General features: G+C 34.4%; 1 protein-coding gene across 10 annotated transcripts in view; it reads right to left on the bottom strand.

Moving 5' to 3' along the window:
• Window positions 1–20,324, bottom strand: part of LOC134535487 (E3 ubiquitin-protein ligase UBR5) — a 172,261-nt gene that overhangs the window by 70,799 nt on the left and 81,138 nt on the right. For 7 of the 10 annotated variants that reach the window (XM_063374610.1, XM_063374614.1, XM_063374615.1 and 4 more), the window contains 3 exons: window positions 4,467–4,614; window positions 3,152–3,252; window positions 437–705 (listed from right to left, as the gene is read on the bottom strand). In XM_063374610.1, the coding sequence (XP_063230680.1) occupies window positions 437–705; window positions 3,152–3,252; window positions 4,467–4,614 (518 nt within the window). The remainder of the gene's footprint in view (window positions 1–436; window positions 706–3,151; window positions 3,253–4,466; window positions 4,615–20,324) is intronic. The other 3 variants (XM_063374612.1, XM_063374616.1, XM_063374618.1) reach the window with 2 other exon arrangements.

Here is a 20,324-nt window from a genome sequence, read left to right as displayed (position 1 = left end):
AAAACTTTAAGAGATTAATTTAATTTTAATGATAATTATTACAAAATATATTATATTTTGTATTGAATATTTGTGAATTTGCAAAACGTCTTAAGTCCAGCATTTTTATTTATTTTTTATAAAAACATATAAAATTTAAACCTTCTTTCAGAAGTTGAAAAATATTCGCAATACTGATCTGTTTGCTTTACGCCAGTAAAAAGTGGCACAATATGTGCCAACAGCACATGACACAGTTTTTTGTGATTTTCTCAAAACTATTAGTTTGGACTTACGTCGTTTTGCAAATTCACCATTCATATTAATACCTGGAAATTTACATCGATGTAGGCAGTACATGAACACCAGATGGAACACTCCTGCGACACTTCACCGTCCCGCTGGTGGCATGGTATTTAATACAATGAGGTGGATTGGGGTGTGTGCGGGCACGCACCTGCAGGTTGATGGACTCCTGGTAGGTGACGTGCAGCGTGCGCGGCAGGTTGGGGGCCAGCGCGTGGTAGTCCTGCAGCATGGTGAGCAGGTCGGCTATCTGGCGGATCACGATGCCGAAGGCCCGCGCCAGGCAGCTGGCCGTGGTCGCCATGGTGACGGGCTCCTGGCTGGCGGCCGCCGCCGCCACCGCCGCCGTGGCGGTGGTGGAGCGCCGGAGTGACGACGGGTCTATGAACACCAGGCTGCTGCCCCCCGCGACCCGCACACCTGCCACACCATTGCGTGCTACAATACCGGCGGAGAGCACCCCGCGCACCCGTTACTACACTTCCGGGCACACTGCACTACATCACTACACAACTAGCACGTGACACCACCATCTCGGTCCTCCAGGATTCAAGTTACTCATCTCTGACCACGAGTGTTGTGTGTCGGCGGCGATGATCACGAATCATCTAACGACTCGGATTACAGCCCTTCTCAATTTATTGTTAAAACATTTTGATTAAAGTTTCATTATGTTTTCTGATCTTATTCAGTACTTGGTAAGGTTTTTTGTTTTATATTAAGTTAATAACAGCTCTTTATTATTTTGAGAGTTTCATTTTCAATGTGTTTTACAATATTTTTTACATTTTTTTTATTTTAATTTTTCTGACAATTTGCTTGTTTTAATGTGTATAAACCAGTTAAAGATCTTAGCACGTGTTTGTTAAATAGCTTATTTATATGTTTGCACATACTATCTAGGCATCTGTTTGTTTTTATTTTCCTCGATACGTTAAGCTGTGGTCTGCAGGGATTGTTACGAAGGTTCTAGATTAATAAGGCTGATCCAAAGGGTATCAGTGGTGTACGTGTGAAAGAGAAAGACAAAAATTGCTTGTGCGTAAAAAAAGGATTTGTGACTTGTTGCTGTATGCCCACGATTAGCAAATTTTTCACTATGAAATTTTGTGATCGGTTGGAAATTATGTCACATGGGGACCCTATTCTTTCATGAAAGAGGTCACAGGTCAGGTGGTGGCTCAAACTAAGGACAATAGTTTATTGGAGAGACCATTTTGCAAGCATGATTAGGGCTCAAAACACTGCAAAACATTGAAATACAAGTTAATACACCATATATAACAGAAATGGAATTAACAAGCATTTAACAAAAAAATAATTCAAATCATAAAAAAAAAAATATATTTTAATCTTTAAAAATTTAAGGAATATCGAAATTTCCAGACAAAAAATTGTGCCAAAGTGCATGGATCATATATCAATATTATATCATAATTTATACATTATATATTAATATCATAATTAAATTTTTTTATTGTGCATTTCTTATCAAATCACTTTTAAACCACAAATGCTCACTGATTTATTTTTTGTTCTGAATGTATCTGTTTTACACCTATTTATTACAAATTATTTTATTGAAAAATGCAGCATGTAAATTTTACCACTGTTCTGATGGAATAAGCATTAAAAAAAAGCTTTATAAGGAAAAAAAATACCAAAATCCTAAAAATAAAACCATAAAATCTTAGTCTCTACTGATTACTGAAATGTGGCACAGCACCAAACATAGCATGAGTATAATATAGTGATGGGATTTTCGATACTTCGATACCCCGATACCTCGATACTTTCGATACTTGACGGTATCGCAAAGTATCGAGTATCGAAACTGTAAGTTCGATACATTTTTTCGATACCGGAATGCTTGTTCATTTGTATTGAATTAAGTTTTGAGTCGCCATCGTACAAAATACAACTTCAGTACTAGAACAGCTTATTAGCCATAATTATGATAACCAATAGGCTTACATCAGAATAAATTATAATTATATAAATCGTTACTGCAATTTGCCAATTGTAAACAAACGGTAAAGTAAGGTTAAGTTGTTTTTGTTGTGTGTTCAAGAAATAAAGATTTTCGTACGTAACACTTCTGACATTGAATTCACAGGAAATTAAAAAAAAAAAAAATTATCAAGCACTTAAAATTCACATTAATTGACTCCAACTCGCAATCCGTAGCAACAGTAACAATAACACGCCTAGTAATAACAGTCAACATCATAGAGTAAGAAGTACGTATCTCGTCTCTCGTGTATGGTAAGTACCAGAGATTTGTATTGATATTATGAATGTTTTCAATTGCCGCGGTCGTATAGTGACGTAAATTGGTGCCACCAGCGCGAACCATCATTGTTTGCAGGAATTTTATTTAAGAGAGCACTATCTTTATTTACATTTGTTCGCTGTAAAAAAAAAGTGTACTGGAAAATAAAGGGCTAACTCTCTTGGAGATAGTTTGTATTTCGCTTCTATTTTTTATATTGATTTTTATACTCAAGTCTTTACAGTTGTTTGCAGTTTGTATTTTTGTAATAAAGAGGGAATTTATATAGTTTAAAATTAATTTATGTTATTTGTAATAATTGTTACTTAATGGGAAAATATCTTTCTTTGGAGTATCGAAAGTATCGAACTGAAAAAACAATACAGAATCGAGTATTCATTTGCTCTGTGGATCAAAATAAATTATGAAAGTCAGGACAATTCCAGATTCGAGGACAAGCGGCCACGGGGTGAAATCCCTCTTCAACAGAGCTTCAGGCTGGTGCAAGTGAACAGAACGTGCGAACGAGGTCCTCGAGGCCCTCGACGGAAGGGGAACTAGACTAGAGAGAAGGCAGTAAAAGTGGACAAGCACCTCCCCTACCTCCAGCGCGGGCCCCCGTCTCGCGGCTGCGGATGGCCCACTGCATGGACTGGGGCGCGAGGTTGCTGCGGTGGCCGTGTCCCGAGTTGGAGCTGCGGTACACCACATCACATCACCCACGTGCAACCAAGTCCACGTTGATTTGTCCAATTGAACACAATCTTGAAGCAGCTTACAATCAATGATATTTCACCATCCTGATTACTAACACAGTAAAACCTCATTAACAACTACCTAACGTCAAACGATTTCTCAATTTGATATACTTTATTTACTTGCGTATGGGCTGCACATTTTATGCAGATTTTTTTGTTAAATAACATTGACTGCAATCCTTATGGGAATTTTTCATTCGGGTGAAAAAAAAGAAGTTAAAATTGCACTGTTATTTAATTTTTTTTTCAGTTTTTATCAGATATTTTTATATAATATGTTATTTAAACACCTAATTTAAGTAAACAGAGACTAAAGAGGCCACAAATATTTGAGTATAGTCAATTGAAGCAATATAGTAAAAGATTGTATGTATAGATGAAGTATTTTTTATTCTTCAGAAGTCAGGAGCCCTGCTTAGCTAGTGATTTAATTAAACATACAATACTGTGAACGTCCAGCGTTGAATTTAAAGATTCATACATATGCTAGTAAAATATGTTTTAATTCATATTATCAAATGATAGTATTGTTAGTTACAGATATAATTAAATTTTTTATAACAGTCTTAAGAATTAATCAACTTAAAAACACCATATATAATACATTGTTGAAATAGTTGATGTTATAGTGTTTAGAATATGCTTTGTCTTTTGAATCACGGTGAGGTTTTTGGTTCTAAAACAATTTTGTTTAACATAAAAAGGCATGTGGAAACAGTAAAACCTTTCTAGTAAGCATAAAATTGCAAACTAGACATGCATAAATTCTAACATTTTTTTTTGCTCCGAGCCCAGGAGACCTAGAGATTAAGCTGCCGTGGAAACTGGGCACAAATGAGTGAGTTGCTGCAGAGCCCCAGTACTAAGACACAAGCTCTATGCTCATCAACTAAACACTTGTTTTCACCAATCAGAACCTGGACCATTACTATGTGGTTATTTTTAAGCACACGACCAAAATTAAGAAACGTTTAGGAGATCAGATAATATTACTAACTAGAAAATATAACATATTTGTGGTATACTATTGAATGGTGCTATAGTAGGGGGGAAAAAAAACTAGCAATAGAGATACAAATTAATTTTAATTTCTAAAGAAGGATAACATCCTATCGAAAATGTCTTTGACTAATGATGTTTGAACGTGGCACCTGCGTCTCTCGAGCTGCTCGTCGGAGAGCGCGAACTCCTCCGTGTCGGGCTCGTCCGTCTCCCCGGCCTCCGACTCGTCGTCCTCCTGCTGGCTGGACTCCGCCGAGTCGTCCTCCGGCTCTGGGAAGAGCAACAGGGAAGCAATGCCTGCAACATCAAGGGAAAACAGAACACACATGGAAAATACTTCCACAGCGTCTGGCCAGAACCCCTTCAGACAACACTAGCGCCACTGCGCGACTGGAACCTCTGCAGTCTACATGAACGACCATCCTGGCTTTGCCTTAATTCATCTTCCATGTAGGTATCACGTACAAAAAATATTAAATTTTTTGATACAACATACATTGTCATATTACTTATTCATAATTTTTTAAGTGTAAGTAACTGTTTAATTATTTTTCCTTTAGAATTTTTTTGAACTAATGTAACATGACAAAGTAATCACTAATTATCTAGAAGGTATTAGTTACAAAGAGGATGATAATGAATATTTTTTTGATGATAATATAAAGAATTTTGTTTCGTAAATAGCAATAAGCAGTTGAGACAGAAAATGTTTGAGAACGTAAAGACTTGTGTAATTGAATAGTCATACACATTTCGTCTACTGAATTTTATAGAATTCAAGAGTAATTACTGAAGTTTATTAAAAAAAACTAAATACCAATGATATGTGCTACAGAGAATATTATATATATAAGCAATTGCTAGTGTTAATATTGACATTACTATTTGATGTTTTAAGATAAGATGCTATGAGAAGATACACAGAATCAATCATCTTCGAAACTGCAGTATTAAATCAGTCCTTTTCTGTTTAAGGTTTCTCTCAATTGGTGGGAGTGATGGGGAAAAAAAAAAAAAAAACAAGTACTTTTTTAAAGATAACTTGTGGACAAGTACTATTTTATTCTTAATAAATAGCATAAAATATAACTATAACCCCAGCCAACAATATTTCTGATTTTGGCAAACAAAAATGCTAATACAAGTAGGGCATATTTTATAGTGGCATAAGTGATGCAGTTTTAGGAAGGGCATGTAGTTTTTTTTAGCTATGCTGATTTTTAACTTACAACTCTACAATAAATAACACCAACAAATCCTTAGGTTTTTCAAGAGGTCTCGCTGAAAAATTGACTGGCTAATTCTCAGTTTTCAGATTTTCTTTCTGGTAGCCACCCTGCAAGAACAGTTAAGAGCATAGAATATCCTGAACAATTCGGGACTGGGGGTGTTTTTACATATAACTGATAATTTATGAAAAAATTGATAACAATGTCAGGGAAAAAATACATATGAAACAAAGAAACACTGATATTCAATACAAAACTTCATAAAACAGATAGTGAACATTTTGGGAAAATAAGTACAAACTTGTCTTTGGCTTCAGAGCTAAGAGTCAGTTTTTACTGCTAAATCTCCCACTAGTGCCTGCTACCATAACTACGTGGCACGCAAATTTGAGTTTGCTGATTGAACTGCTTTCAGGTAAAAAAGGTTTTGGTTGATCTGAATACAGATAATTGATGCTCTACTGTAAATATAAACACAGAAGCAACTGTTGATAGTCTTTTGAGGTCATAGTGAATGTTCCTAGAGTGTAACCTCAACTACTTTTGACAAAATATATGTTATGGTGCACCATGTAAAAACCTGTGCCCCAATACTTACGCAAGGAGCTATTTAAATATTTGAATATTTATAGTTAAATATGCATGTAATAATATTTATTTATATTCATTGAATTATTATTCAGGACATTTATACTAATTCTTGCATATTTTAAAGGCACTTTGCCCAATAGAAGATGTAAAACTAAAGTTCATTTCATTCCAGTTCTTTGGTTAAGTTAATACTCCCAGAATAAATTTTTTGAACAATGTTTTTTATTTTAATTCAATTTTAACAGATAATTTATAGCATAATTAATAATATATTAAAGTTGAAACTTCAGTATTAGTGTATCAATGTTGTATGTCACAGAATAAAATGCAACTACATCTAATACTGTAAAAACCAGACCCTCTAAAAAGCTGCAAAAAATTTATCTATGATTACTGCCATTCAAAATCTCTCAGTAGATTCGCTATCTTCAAAAAAATTCAGCCCACTACATTCCAAACCAGTTCATCACACAGACATGTCAATAGGATACAAGTCCAAAAATAATAAATAATAATAATAAAAAATGACTGCATAAGGTCAGCCAGAAATTTTAAAAGTAATAACTTATACATTTTTAAAATTTGTTATATTGTCAGTGTCAGAAACACAAGTGTGATTAGGTTGCAAAATTTTAATATTCTTTCTGGAAAGAGATAACAAATCTGCCACACACGTCTCTCAGTAAATTAGTTATCCTCAAAGCTAAATCAGTCCACTACTTTCAATTATAGTTCATCACTGAAACATGTGAATTGGCTGAAAGTACTAAATTACATTAATATATTTTTAAAAATGTATAACAGTGCATTGATTTAGCCAGAAATTATAGTAGATGTAACAACTCTTACATTTTGTAATGAGGTTATGATGTTATTAGCAGAAGCATGCTGTGATAGGGTTGTAAAATTATAGTTAGTAGATTCCTTTTGGGAATAGAAATAATAATTCTGCCACACATATGTCTCAGTAAATCAGTTATCCTCAAAGCTAAATCGGTCCACTACTTTCAATTATAATTCATCACTGAAACATGTCAATTGGCTAAAAGTACAAAATTTTATTAATATATTTTTAAAAATGTATAACAGTGCATTGGTTTAGCCAGAAATTATAGTAGATGTAACAACTCTTACATTTTGTAATGTGGTTATGATGTTATTGCCAGAAGGATGTGTGATAGTGTTGTAAAATTATAGTTAGTAGATTCCTTTTGGGAATAGATAATGTTTCTGCCACACGTCTCTCAGTAAATTAGTTATCCTCAAAGCTAAATCGGTCCACTACTTTCAATTATAGTTCATCACTGAAGCATGTCAATTGGCTGAAAGTACTAAATTTTATTAATATATTTTTAAAAATGTATAACAGTGGATTTGTTTAGCCGGAAATTATAGTAGATGTAACAACTCTTACATTTTGTAATATGTAACATTGCACAATGAGGATTTGTTATATACATATATTTTTTTGGGTCATAAAAATATATATTAAGAATAACTTTGATATGAAAGATAATAATTATTTAATATGTAGATAAGGATTGTTCAGATCTGTTAAGAATTGTTAATTACTTTGGTTAAATTTCATGGAAAGCCTTAAATTCTTATTTCCTTGATATACTTAATTATTAATTTGAGGGTTAACTCCAGTTCATAATAATTAATTTTAATATTTGATAATTAATTTCAGTAATTGTTTTGTTTAAAGCAGTATAGATTATAATATTACAGGACATCATTTTTAAACAAAAGTTTCTAATATGGTATGAATTTCAACATTGTTTACTAAATTTTGAACATTGTATTTGAATTTGTTGGGTAATTTTAAATTCTATTGGATATTGCTAGTGTAATATTTCGAGAATAGTCTGGAAGGTACAGAAGGAAGAGCGGACAGGCGCGACACTCTGGCGCCAGAAAGTTTTTTTTCACTTTGTAAATTCCTGTTTGGGATTTACACGTCATGTTGTACGCACAGCTGTAGCAACCGTCTGGTAAGTTCTCTAGAGGCTAAAACTAGCCAGCCAATCAGGGCGAGCCCTGACGTCAAGTGATGTGCCCGTACAAATTTCCTTATATGGTCATGTTTTGGAATTATGTGCGCTGATTGGTCAGTTGGCCCACGGGATTGCCTCCCTTGTTTTCACCTTTACAAGGGAAGGTAATCTCGTCGACCAAGTCACATGTTGCTCGATCGTCGCCGAAGCCGGTTGCGTCGTCGGCCAGTCACGACACAATATGAGAATTAACTAAGGGACAATTTAACGCCTAGGGGCTGGGGCCAGGCCATATTTTTTTAACTTAAGTTCTTGATTTTTCGGACAAATGTACTTAGGCCCTAGGCGTCGGCATCGGCCCGACTTCGTGTGGTTTCGGTCCGCGATCGACGGTACCTTCAGTTATGTAATTAACCAAGGGACATTACTAAGTTTTTTTTCTTCCTTTGGCGAGTGACAAGACTCCTCGACCATCAACGGCAAGATGTATGGTGCTGTGGTATGTATTTGGACCTCATCCTATCAAAATTCAAAGACATCGTTAAAATTTGTATAAGAAAAGACAAAAACTGTGCAAGTAACAAAGTTTTTCTAGCTAAATTCATTTGTAAAATTGTGTACTGAAGCCATGTAACAATGAGAAAAAACATTTTTTTAAAAAGAAATAAACAAAGATAATTTAATAAACTCTTTTATTTCCAAATAACGTAGAACCACCGTAATGAAAAATTCCTAAGGAACATTGTTTGTCTTTGCTTTGTTACGTTTCTCTGTGTGCTTAGCCGGGCAAAACATACAACGTAACAGGTTATGATGTCATTGGCAGAAGGATGTGTGATAGATAGGGATGGTGATTTTTCGTTTTCGCGAAATAGATGCGAAAATATGCTAAATAATATTTTTTCCGCTATAAAATGCGAAATCTAGACTATTTCGAGATAAATGCGAAATCAAGGTAAAAAACGTAGATTCGTCTTCACTGTACACAATTTATTTACCGATTGTATTTCGTTTCAGTTCAGTATCAAAATAAACCATCATTATATGGCGTATTCAGCACAAGTATCTTATTGTCACGTCATTCACAACACTATTGTTTGTAAATATTGAATGAAAAATGGCCATCCGTGCCTCGCGATTGTAAACAAAGCAAAGAACAACTAGCTGGAAGAGTGTCCGTCATCTTGCAGAGTACAAGTTTTTAGGCCGCCATATTGCGACTTCTCTGCTTCGCCGCGCTAACAATTCCCATTTTCTGGCTGTGTTTCACGTGAAAGCCGCGTTCTTGTGTAGTCTGTGGAAGGTGGTGTGTTTATGTTTACAAATACGTGCATATACTCGTGAATGTGTTGTATACTGTTATTTCTCGTGGTAAAAATGGGACGAAACATAATTTCCATTCGCGATCGCATAAATGAATACAAAAGTGAACAGTTTTACGAAAGTGATACGAATATTTTAATGCGCAATTTATGTAATCGCCGTCTGGAGTGGAAAAAAAAAGATGTACTTGAAAAGCACATTAAATCCGAGCGACATCAGGCTGCAAAAAAAAGATTCACCGAGAAATCGGATGAAGAAAAAAAGTCGGTAAAACGGCAAGCAACGGTTTCTGGCATGATCGAAAACCAAAAGAAGGCGAAAATTAAAAAAACAAAAAAAAATATTGAAAAATTGAGTTTCAATAACATTATTTGTGCACTCTACATCAACTATGGCCATGAACACGGCTAAAAATTATTTATTGTAATTTTAAGTATTCGATTTATTGCACTCATAAGTCCTAAAAAATTGTTTGGAAACCTGCCAAGATAGGCTATCTTTGTAGTTGTGCTAGATCTTTATTTCTGTGGTTGTTAATAATTAATATGTGTATTATTTAATGCTTTTTATAAATATACTTTTCTTTGGTAATGTAAAATGAGAGAATTGGCTAAATTTTGATTTTAAAAATGCTACAAAATGCTAAATTTCAAATTCAAAATGCTAAATGTTATTATTTTAAATGCTATAAATCACCATCTGTTTGGACTTGTAAATATTGTGTGTAATTTAGTGTATAGTGTTTGAAACATTTGAATTTTGAACTTCCCGCGCTGCTTGCTAGCAGCGCCAAGTTTTTCAAGTTGGCTGCCTGCCAAGGCAGGTAGCCCTGCAGCTTCCGGCAACGAAGCAACAGTTGTTGTTGAATCATCATGGCGGTAAGTTGTGCTATCGTGCACGCTTGCAGGCAATCGAGTTGTTTGCGAGTGAATCGTTATTAATTGTTTCGTTTTTTATGGATTTTTACAGTCTCGTACGTCTCTAGAAAAAACACCATCTCTAGTGATAGGGTTGTAATATTATAGTTAGTAGATCCCTTTTGTGAATAGAAATAATGTTTCTGCCACACATGTCTCTCAGAAAATTAGTTATCCTCAAAGCTAAATAGGTCCACTACTTTCAATTATAGTTCATCACTGAAACATGTCAATTGGCTGAAAGTACTAAATTATATTAATATATTTTTAAAAATGTATAACAGTGCATTGGTTTAGCCAGAAATTATAGAAGATGTAACAACTCATTTTGTAATGCGGTTATGATGTTTTTAGCAGAAGCATGCTGTGATAGGGTTGTAAAATTCTAGTTAGTAGACTCTGTTTGGGAATAGAAATAATGTTTCTGCCACACATGTCTCTCAGTAAATAAGTTATCCTCAAAGCTAAATCGGTCCACTACTTTCAATTATAGTTCATCACTGAAACATGTCAATTGGCTGAAAGTACTAAATTATATTAATATATTTTTAAAAATGTATAACAGTACATTGGTTTAGCCAGAAATTATAGTAGATGTAACAACTCATTTTGTAATGCGGTTATGATGTTTTTAGCAGAAGCATGCTGTGATAGGGTTGTAAAATTCTAGTTAGCAGACTCTGTTTGGGAATAGAAATAATGTCTCTGCCACACATGTCTCTCAGTAAATAAGTTATCCTCAAAGCTAAATCGGTCCACTACTTTCAATTATAGTTCATCACTGAAACATGTCAATTGGCTGAAAGTACTAAATTATATTAATATATTTTTAAAAATGTATAACAGTGCATTGGTTTAGCCAGAAATTATAGAAGATGTAACAACTCATTTTGTAATGCGGTTATGATGTTTTTAGCAGAAGCATGCTGTGATAGGGTTGTAAAATTCTAGTTAGTAGACTCTGTTTGGGAATAGAAATAATGTTTCTGCCACACGTCTCTCAGTAAATTAGTTATCCTCAAAGCTAAATCGGTCCACTACTTTCAATTATAGTTCATCACTGAAACATGTCAATTGGCTGAAAGTACTAAATTATATTAATATATTTTTAAAAATGTATAACAGTACATTGGTTTAGCCAGAAATTATAGAAGATGTAACAACTCATTTTGTAATGCGGTTATGATGTTTTTAGCAGAAGCATGCTGTGATAGGGTTGTAAAATTCTAGATAGTAGACTCTGTTTGGGAATAGAAATAATGTTTCTGCCACACGTCTCTCAGTAAATTAGTTATCCTCAAAGCTAAATCGGTCCACTACTTTCAATTATAGTTCATCACTGAAACATGTCAATTGGCTGAAAGTACTAAATTATATTAATATATTTTTAAAAATGTATAACAGTGCATTGGTTTAGCCAGAAATTATAGTAGATGTAACAACTCATTTTGTAATGCGGTTATGATGTTTTTAGCAGAAGCATGCTGTGATAGGGTTGTAAAATTCTAGTTAGCAGACTCTGTTTGGGAATAGAAATAATGTCTCTGCCACACATGTCTCTCAGTACATTAGTTATCCTCAAAGCTAAATCGGTCCACTACTTTCAATTATAGTTCATCACTGAAACATGTCAATTGGCTGAAAGTACTAAATTATATTAATATATTTTTAAAAATGTATAACAGTGCATTGGTTTAGCCAGAAATTATAGAAGATGTAACAACTCATTTTGTAATGCGGTTATGATGTTTTTAGCAGAAGCATGCTGTGATAGGGTTGTAAAATTCTAGTTAGTAGACTCTGTTTGGGAATAGAAATAATGTTTCTGCCATACATGTCTCTCAGTAAATTAGTTATCCTCAAAGCTAAATCGGTCCACTACTTTCAATTCTAGTTCATCACTGAGACATGTCAATGTGAAGGAAGTCCAAAAAAGAATAAATGAATATTCAGGGGCCTGAAAGAAGTCACAATCATAATAAACTGAAAAAATAATGTAAATTGTGATGTTTCGAAATTAAAACGAGATATTGTAATTTTTGAGTCTTCTTTTATGAATTCATAAACAAACGAAAGTTCCGTTCCGTACTGTGCTGGTGTTTTGTACCTCTCCACCCCAACACCCAGAACCATCACCGTATGGTCACCTGCCAGGGCGAGGGGGAACAGTAGAGCCCATGAAAAATGGTAAATAAAACTGCCTGATTTCGGTAAAAATTTTTTTTTTGTTAAATGAGTGCATTTGTTCTATTAATTATTTAATTTCATGATACACACACAAAGCTGTACATGATACTTGATAAAGCAATCACTAGATTCCTGCGTAAGGGGTCGTCCATTTATCACGTGATGTTATTTTAGCAAATTTTTAACCCCCCCTCCAGCCCAAGTCATTTGTGGTGAGGTTTTAGACTAACCCCCCCCCCCCCCCCCCCCATTACAAAGACCAGCCAATAAATAACGTGTAATTTTTTGGTACAAAATATTTTTAAAATTTCAGAATACACTGGAGTCCCGTTATAGCGAGGTGTCACGGTTCCTGGTTTGATCCTCGCTATAACCGAATTGGACAAATTTTGGCCACCAAAAAATAAAAATTAACCGAAAATAGCATAAAAATTGTGTTTAAACCTGTATAATTGGAAAATAACAGGTTATAATAACGAAATCTTAATTTCTGTGAGCAGATGTGTGAATTCTCTTTAAAACGATACCCCATAAGTACAGATGCGATCACCGATTGCGTCAAAAATTAACCAGAATACTCTACCACGCCACGTAAGTATAGCATCTCAGCCCGCGGCCGACGCAGCATTGGCCTGCTATCTATTGCCGACGCGGGCAGTCTGCGGCGGCCATGTTGGTTCGGGATATTGCTAACAGGTGGTGCTAGTGTAGCGTGACGATTTAATTCCGTACAAAATAGCAGGAGTGCGGCTGCGGCAACGCACGTACGCCTCAAACGAAATAGTCGCTGGAAAACTATACTTTTTCATTTAAAGAAACCTGTCCACTTTTTTAGAAAATACATTTGGGATTAAACTCAAACTATCACCACCCCTTTCCCGGACAAATACCCCAACAACTGACCGAAACAAAAGTTACAAGAAAACTGTCCTAACGATTCGGAAATAAATACGGTAGTGCCTACTAGAGGTGTAAAAGTAACGAAAAAATGTGTACCCGTATGTATTCGTTACTAAAACAATTAGTACTCATTACTATCGTTACGTTACTCGTTACTTCTGATACCGCATAATTTGCTGTTATGTTGCAGCAACGAATCCAGTCGTATTGCGTACGCATACAGTATGACGTCGCGTAAATAATAATAAATAGAATATAAACAATTAATAGTTTTTGTTAACCAAGAAACAATTAAATCTCATTAGAGCTGCTTTTTAATATTATCTCTTTTAAGATAACAAAAAAAACCGTGAAAATATACGCGATTATAAAAACAAAAACATACATATTTCTAATTTGTAAAAAATACTTTCTTACGTTGTTTCTGTTCCAATATCAAACTTTGTCTTCACACGGTACAGATAACTAACGGAAGTTTGATAAAATAAAGAAAGGATGGGATTCTATTTTCAAGGCCACGCACTTAGGTGGCGACTGCACGGCTGAAGAATGTGACAGGCGTCAACGGCAAGATGTCTAGTGACGAGCGAGAGGGGTGGAGATAAAGCAGACAAATAACAAAAGCGTGCTTCAAGCTCTCACGCCGTAAATTCCTCAAAAATACCTCGTTATAGCCGTGTTCTCGCTATTACCGTGCTCGCTATAACGAGATTCTACTGTATTATTTTTAAATATAGGTATGATCTAATTTAATTCTGGAAAATTAAGCACAGTGATAAAAATGTTCACACACACATTAGGTCTTTTACAGATCTCCTAGTTTAGACACCGTCGCATTGTTTTAAAGCATAACATTCGTGGCAACGATTTACGCATGTATTCTGCGCCAAAATCACAGTCTTACTGGCGACTGGCAAGCCGAGCCGGGTGGTTCATGTTGCGGCGGGCGGGGATATTGTTGGCTACGGTGAGTCAAGTTCACGCGTCGCTTTTCGGTTTAGTAGAAATCGCGCGAAAAAATAAATACACGTGATATCTCTCTACACCCCCCCCCCCCCCCCAGATCATGCGATGTTCGTGATTTTTCCCGACACCCCCCCCCCCCCCAACCCCTCTTTCGAGCATCACGTGATTAATGGACGATCCCTAAGCCTTACAGAAGTGGAAATATTATCTAGTAGATTATACACACATTACTTAAATTTTACATCACAAATAGTGTCTAGAATTTTACAGTCTGTGTTTATGTATTTAAACATTTTGAGTATTAAATAGGCCTATGATATGTTCCTTCACAAAACTTTATAGAATTAAATTTTTTCCTGTCAGGAGCATTGGCCTTTTTGGCCAAATAGTTTGGTAAACATGTAAGAAAGGGTTCCCTAAAAAATTAGTTAATTACAATGATTATAGTACATGTAAAATTTCAGGCTCAAAACTTTTTTTTAATTTTATATAATTTTGTTTTACTACACATTTTCCAGCCTCTTTCCCATCAAATTGTGTTTACTAGGACGTTAGAATCGTAACACATTTCCTTGACTTACCTTTCATGTATTCATTTAACCATTCCCTCATAGCCGGGTTATCTAGCTTCTCTAGGGGAATATTTGCAGAAACAAATGCACACACTGTATCGCTTTGAAATTTGACTTTAATTTCCTTTGCTCGTTTATGGAGAACAATATTATCCTCGAGTGTCACTTGCCTTTTGACTCCACAACCTGATGGTGATGTTTGACTTTTTTTCTTCTCTAAATGAGATGCTCGCTGTTTGCAGTGTTTTTCACAAGTATCTTTCCTTTACCAATCTACTACTGTATTGCAAAATTTCCACTTCATTATCCGAACGCTGATAAATGGTTGCCGCTTTCAGGCAGAGTGTTTGGTATTTATTTTGCTTCATCTTATCTATGGCGCATCTCATAATAAAGATGGCTTACGATGTTTTTGTTTACTAAACGAATACGTTTTGCGGCAAAAGTATTATTGTGAAACTTAATATTCATAATGCGTTAAAATTCTGACATTTCGCTGATATTTTGTAAAATAACAAGAATATCGCGAATAGTAATGAATTTCGCAGCATCGCCAGTTATTTCGTGAAAACGAAATGCTGAAAAATCAAAATAGGCATTTGGAAACACATTTGTAAGAGCTTAGAATGTAGTTCCAAAATCGTTAGTGAAATTTCGCGATTTCGTCATTAACGAAATTCGAGTACCCCTAGGGAACAGCTTAGTTGAAAAAACTACACACACTGTGTCTAAAGTACCATACTTATGCCATTTTTTAACCTGTATTTTTTTTAACTGCCTGTGAAATGTCATCTCGGTTATCAGATAACACAGAATTACTCTACAGTATTTCCAGAAACGGGGGAAACAGAGTGTAATTGAAACTGTTGCAACATTCTTCTCCCATCCACTCCTCTGTTTCCGCTGTGAAGGCCACCCAATCACCATTCTACCTTATACCTGCACTCTTTACTACTGTTCATACGTTTGCATTTTGAATGACATCTTTTATGCTGCAGAGACCAAACTATTTTACTATAACTGCCTACTTGTTATTTTAACATAGGCCGTGAAGATATCAATATCTCTCCCCCTTTAATGTTGATTGTTTCAAATAGTGGTGCACCGATGCGGATACCGATGAATCGTAATCGGCGATAATGGGTACTTACTAGGGATGGGGCGAATCCTGATTTCCTCGAATCCGAATCCTAACTCAAATCCTCGACCGGAATTGCCGAATCTCAAACCCGAATCCGAATCTTTTAACAGATGTCCACATATCTAATGTAAGTGAGATGTATTCTGCTTGCACTAAAAGTCCCTTGGCTTTATCACATGTAGTTTGGTACATTTCTGGTATAGCCTAAGTGTATAAAGACAAAAAAATTTTCTTGAGAAATTTCAGTTTTAGTACAGATTAGCGGTTAGGGTTTTTTCTATAAATAAGCTAGAGGTCTGCGAGCCTAAGAATTTTACTTCGAGCCGAGCTCGAGCTTTTGTGGAACAGTTACACTTTTGGGAAATTATTTTTATCTTAAACTTAGTATAATGTTTGAATAAAGTATTAAAATGAAGTGAGCTTATTAATTTTCTGAAAGTATTGACAGTGTGTGTTTACATTTTGCACTGCTAGAAAAAAATAACATTTTTTTTTCCCATTGAATCTTACCTGTTTCCATTGGTTCATTAGTAACTGATATCATCCAACTAACATAACAAAGTATATGTTTGTGTAAATGTAACATATCTTTGGGAAAATTTCATCCTTGTCAATTTTTCTGGAGTCCTTACTGAGCTTCAACAAACTTAGCACCAAAAATCATGTTGTTTGAAAAGTACATTCACATTGTTTCAACATTTCCTCTTTTCAGCACAATAATTCTGAGAGAGATTTGTCACAGAGTATTAAATTCTGTTCTTTAATCTATCATGCAGAACAATAATTTGTTCGGTAAATATTTACTTGGGCGGTATTTCCGAAAAAATTTTTTAAAAATCCGAAAATACCTTTTTTTTATGCTCTTCAACTTCCTCTTTTCATTAAAATCGGCGGAGATTACAAATTCCAAATACTTTAGGAGATATCGAATTTTTAAATTTCTTCATATGCAGTTGAGCGGTATTTGTGAAAAAAAAATGTTAAAAATCCGAAAATACCTTTATTATATGCTCTTCAAATTCCTCTTTTCATTAAAAGCGGCGGAGATTAGAAATTCCAAATACTTTAGGAGATATCGAATTTTTAAATTTCAGCACAAAACCAGCGCATTCCTGTGGCGTGCGTGCACCATTGTTTCTTGTTTACGTACGAGTATCTATTTTTTTTATTGGATAATGATGTCACGTGATTGTTCGTGATAGGCCAGAATTCAAATGAACTAATACGTGATTATTTAGTTCAATTATTGTTTAAAACGGTGTTTAATTACCGCCTCCAACTTAGGTGAGTTTTTAACGTTTCTAATTTTAAAGTCTTATTTGTTATTTTGATATTGTTGCGCAAGTAATAAGTAACAAAAAAATTTACGTGAGTTGTTACTGTACATCCTTTGTTACGGGTTTGTTAGGTAAGGTCAGTTACATTATAAATAATTTAAAACTAAAGAATAATTAAATTTAATTCACATTATTTTTAATATCACCTTAGTTTGAAAGTATTTATAATGTAACTGACCTGACCTAATCGACCATTTTAGTTTACTGTTCACCGTCTGTCCGGGTTTGTTTGGTCAGGTCAGTTACATTATAAATATTTTAAAACTAAACAGCCATTTATATTAATTCACAAAATAATTTTTAATGTCGGCTTAGTTTGAAAGTATTAATAATGTAATTGACCTGACCTAATCAACCATTTTATTAATTACGCATTCACGATTCACGTATTCACGAACACACAGCAAAATAACAAAAATGGCACCGCTCGAATGGTTCCACAGGTCTTGTATTGCAAAATTAAAAAATTCGATATCTCCTAAAGTATTTGGAATTTCTTATCTCCGCCGCTTTTAATGAAAAGAGGAAGTTGAAGAGCATATGATAAAGGTATTTTCGGATTTTTAACATTTATTTTCGCAAATACCGCTCAACTACATATGATGAAATTTAAAAATTCGATATCTCCTAAAGTATTTGGAATTTCTTACCTCCGCCACTTTTAATGAAAAGAGGAAGTTGAAGAGCATAAAATAAAGGTATTTTCGGATTTTTAACATTTTTTTTTCGGAAATACCGCCCAAGTAAATATTTACCATTTGTTCTGCACGTTAAGGAGTTAAATTAGCTCTACGATTGGAGATAGTGTTTCCAGCAGAAGAGAAGCGTCTCTCGCTGGCAACCTGCTTGGCTGGAATGCTTTAGTAAAATTGCTTAACCTCAAAATTAGTGTCATAAATATCTGTAACTGGTCATTAAAGTTTAATCAATTGAAAGTAATAAAAATAAAAGCATTTTACTTCATTCAATTTACACTTGCAAAAAAAACATACACACATAAACCTACATGGAAATTAGTCTTTTTCAATATCCTGAAATCTGAAATATGTTTTCTCATGTCATTAAATGTAGAGCTGTATTGAAGAAGCCGATTTTGCCAATATTTAGTTGAATCGGCATTTCTGCCGACTTCCGATACAGTACGCTTGTTAATTTTCGGCCGATATTACTGAAAAACGAGAGACTGACATAACCTAAAAATCCACGAGTACCATTTTAACTTTTCGTAGTAGTACTGCATTCTTTCACATCACATTATTTCTTAGCAAAATGTGCCAACCGTACATATCAAAGTTTAACATACTTTTTTTTTTTCAACAATGTTCTTTAATTTAATATGTCATAAATACATAATACATTACTATCACGGTAAATATACGTCTCGGTTGTTACGGTAAATATAGTGCAAATATGGTAGCCATCATGCTTCTGTGGTAATTATGGTATTCTACAAAGAATCTTTAGTTCTTATTATGGTAATTATCTTAAAATATCTATTGGGTTTGTACTGTAGTTATGGTACATCATCCATATTTCTTCGTATGTTGTTGTTCATTTGTCTTTTCTTCATTTACGTTTTACGTGCGCCATAATTTGAGACAGAAAGTTTCAGAAAAAATTTTAACGGACTTTATATCACACATTTAATGGCGTAAATGATGAGACCTCGGGCAATTTAAACGCTTTATACGGAAAAACCTACCATGCGGGACCTCGTAAGTGAGTTTTACTGTATTTTTCCCCCGTAAATAGTAAAAAACAGAATCCTTTGACGAATCCTATATCAGACCCGCCGAATCTTCGAATCCCTAGGATTCGGCGGATTCGGCGGATATTGGATTCGGTCGCCCCATCCCTAGTACTTACCGATTAATCGTAATCGGCGATTATCTTAACGATTACTTTGCCGATTATTTACGTCCCGGCGTAATTAAGTAGGTTTTTACCGTGTAATATTTTGTTACAGATTTTAGGACGAAATACCGTAATATTTGTATATATTACATAATTCATCTAACTCAGTCATATCATAATTACAGATATTTCGTTAAGTTTAATAAATCTCATTGCCTCGAACAATAAAAAATACATTTTTCCTACACGTTTATTTACGTTTCGTCTTTTGTTTGTTTGGTGGCCTTGTTCATTACCTATAGCCAGAGACGTAAAATAGATGTCACGCAATCAAAATACCACAAACAGTTGCAGTGGATTCTATGACAATCGATCTTTACGAGTCGTAGTAGCGGTTCAAAATCGTGGTCCCGATACCTTCTAGAGTTTATCACTGCATTTTACCAACTCGTTATGGGCGTCTTTGGTAACATTATCCGTTGTGTTATTTGCGTTGGTTATTTGTATGTGACGTGAAAAGTGAAAAAGTATTTATAATTTTATATATTCAGTCAACATAAATAAAATAACATGTTCTAGAATTGGTTTTTAGTCATTTTTATATAATTATAGTGAGATGGCGAGTAGGGAGGAAAAAAATGAAGCGTGGAAACATTTTTCTATAAACTCAAGTGAACAAAATAAAGCAGCATGTTTACATTGTTAAACGGTAATTTCTTGATGCAACCTTATGTGATAGTCGATAATAATGCTAGTTTTCCGCAACAAAAACTTACCCATTGTAAATTACAATTATTAGACTGTAGTTCAAGTTGTTTACCATAACAAATATTTAAATAGAAGTTAATTTAATTTACACTTTGCAATGACTTAATAGTGTATTTTATATATTTTTATACTGTTATTATAACTGTATTCTCAATTTTACCTAATCTTGTTATTAAATTCACATGGGAATAAAAATTTTTGTGTGCATTATTACACTTAAAAAAA

The sequence above is a fragment of the Bacillus rossius genome, chromosome 8 (assembly GCF_032445375.1).
Source record: "Bacillus rossius redtenbacheri isolate Brsri chromosome 8, Brsri_v3, whole genome shotgun sequence".
Lineage (NCBI taxonomy): Eukaryota > Metazoa > Arthropoda > Insecta > Phasmatodea > Bacillidae > Bacillus > Bacillus rossius.
The sequence above is the reverse complement of the archived record's forward strand: the minus strand, read 5'-3'. Positions and strand labels throughout refer to the sequence as shown.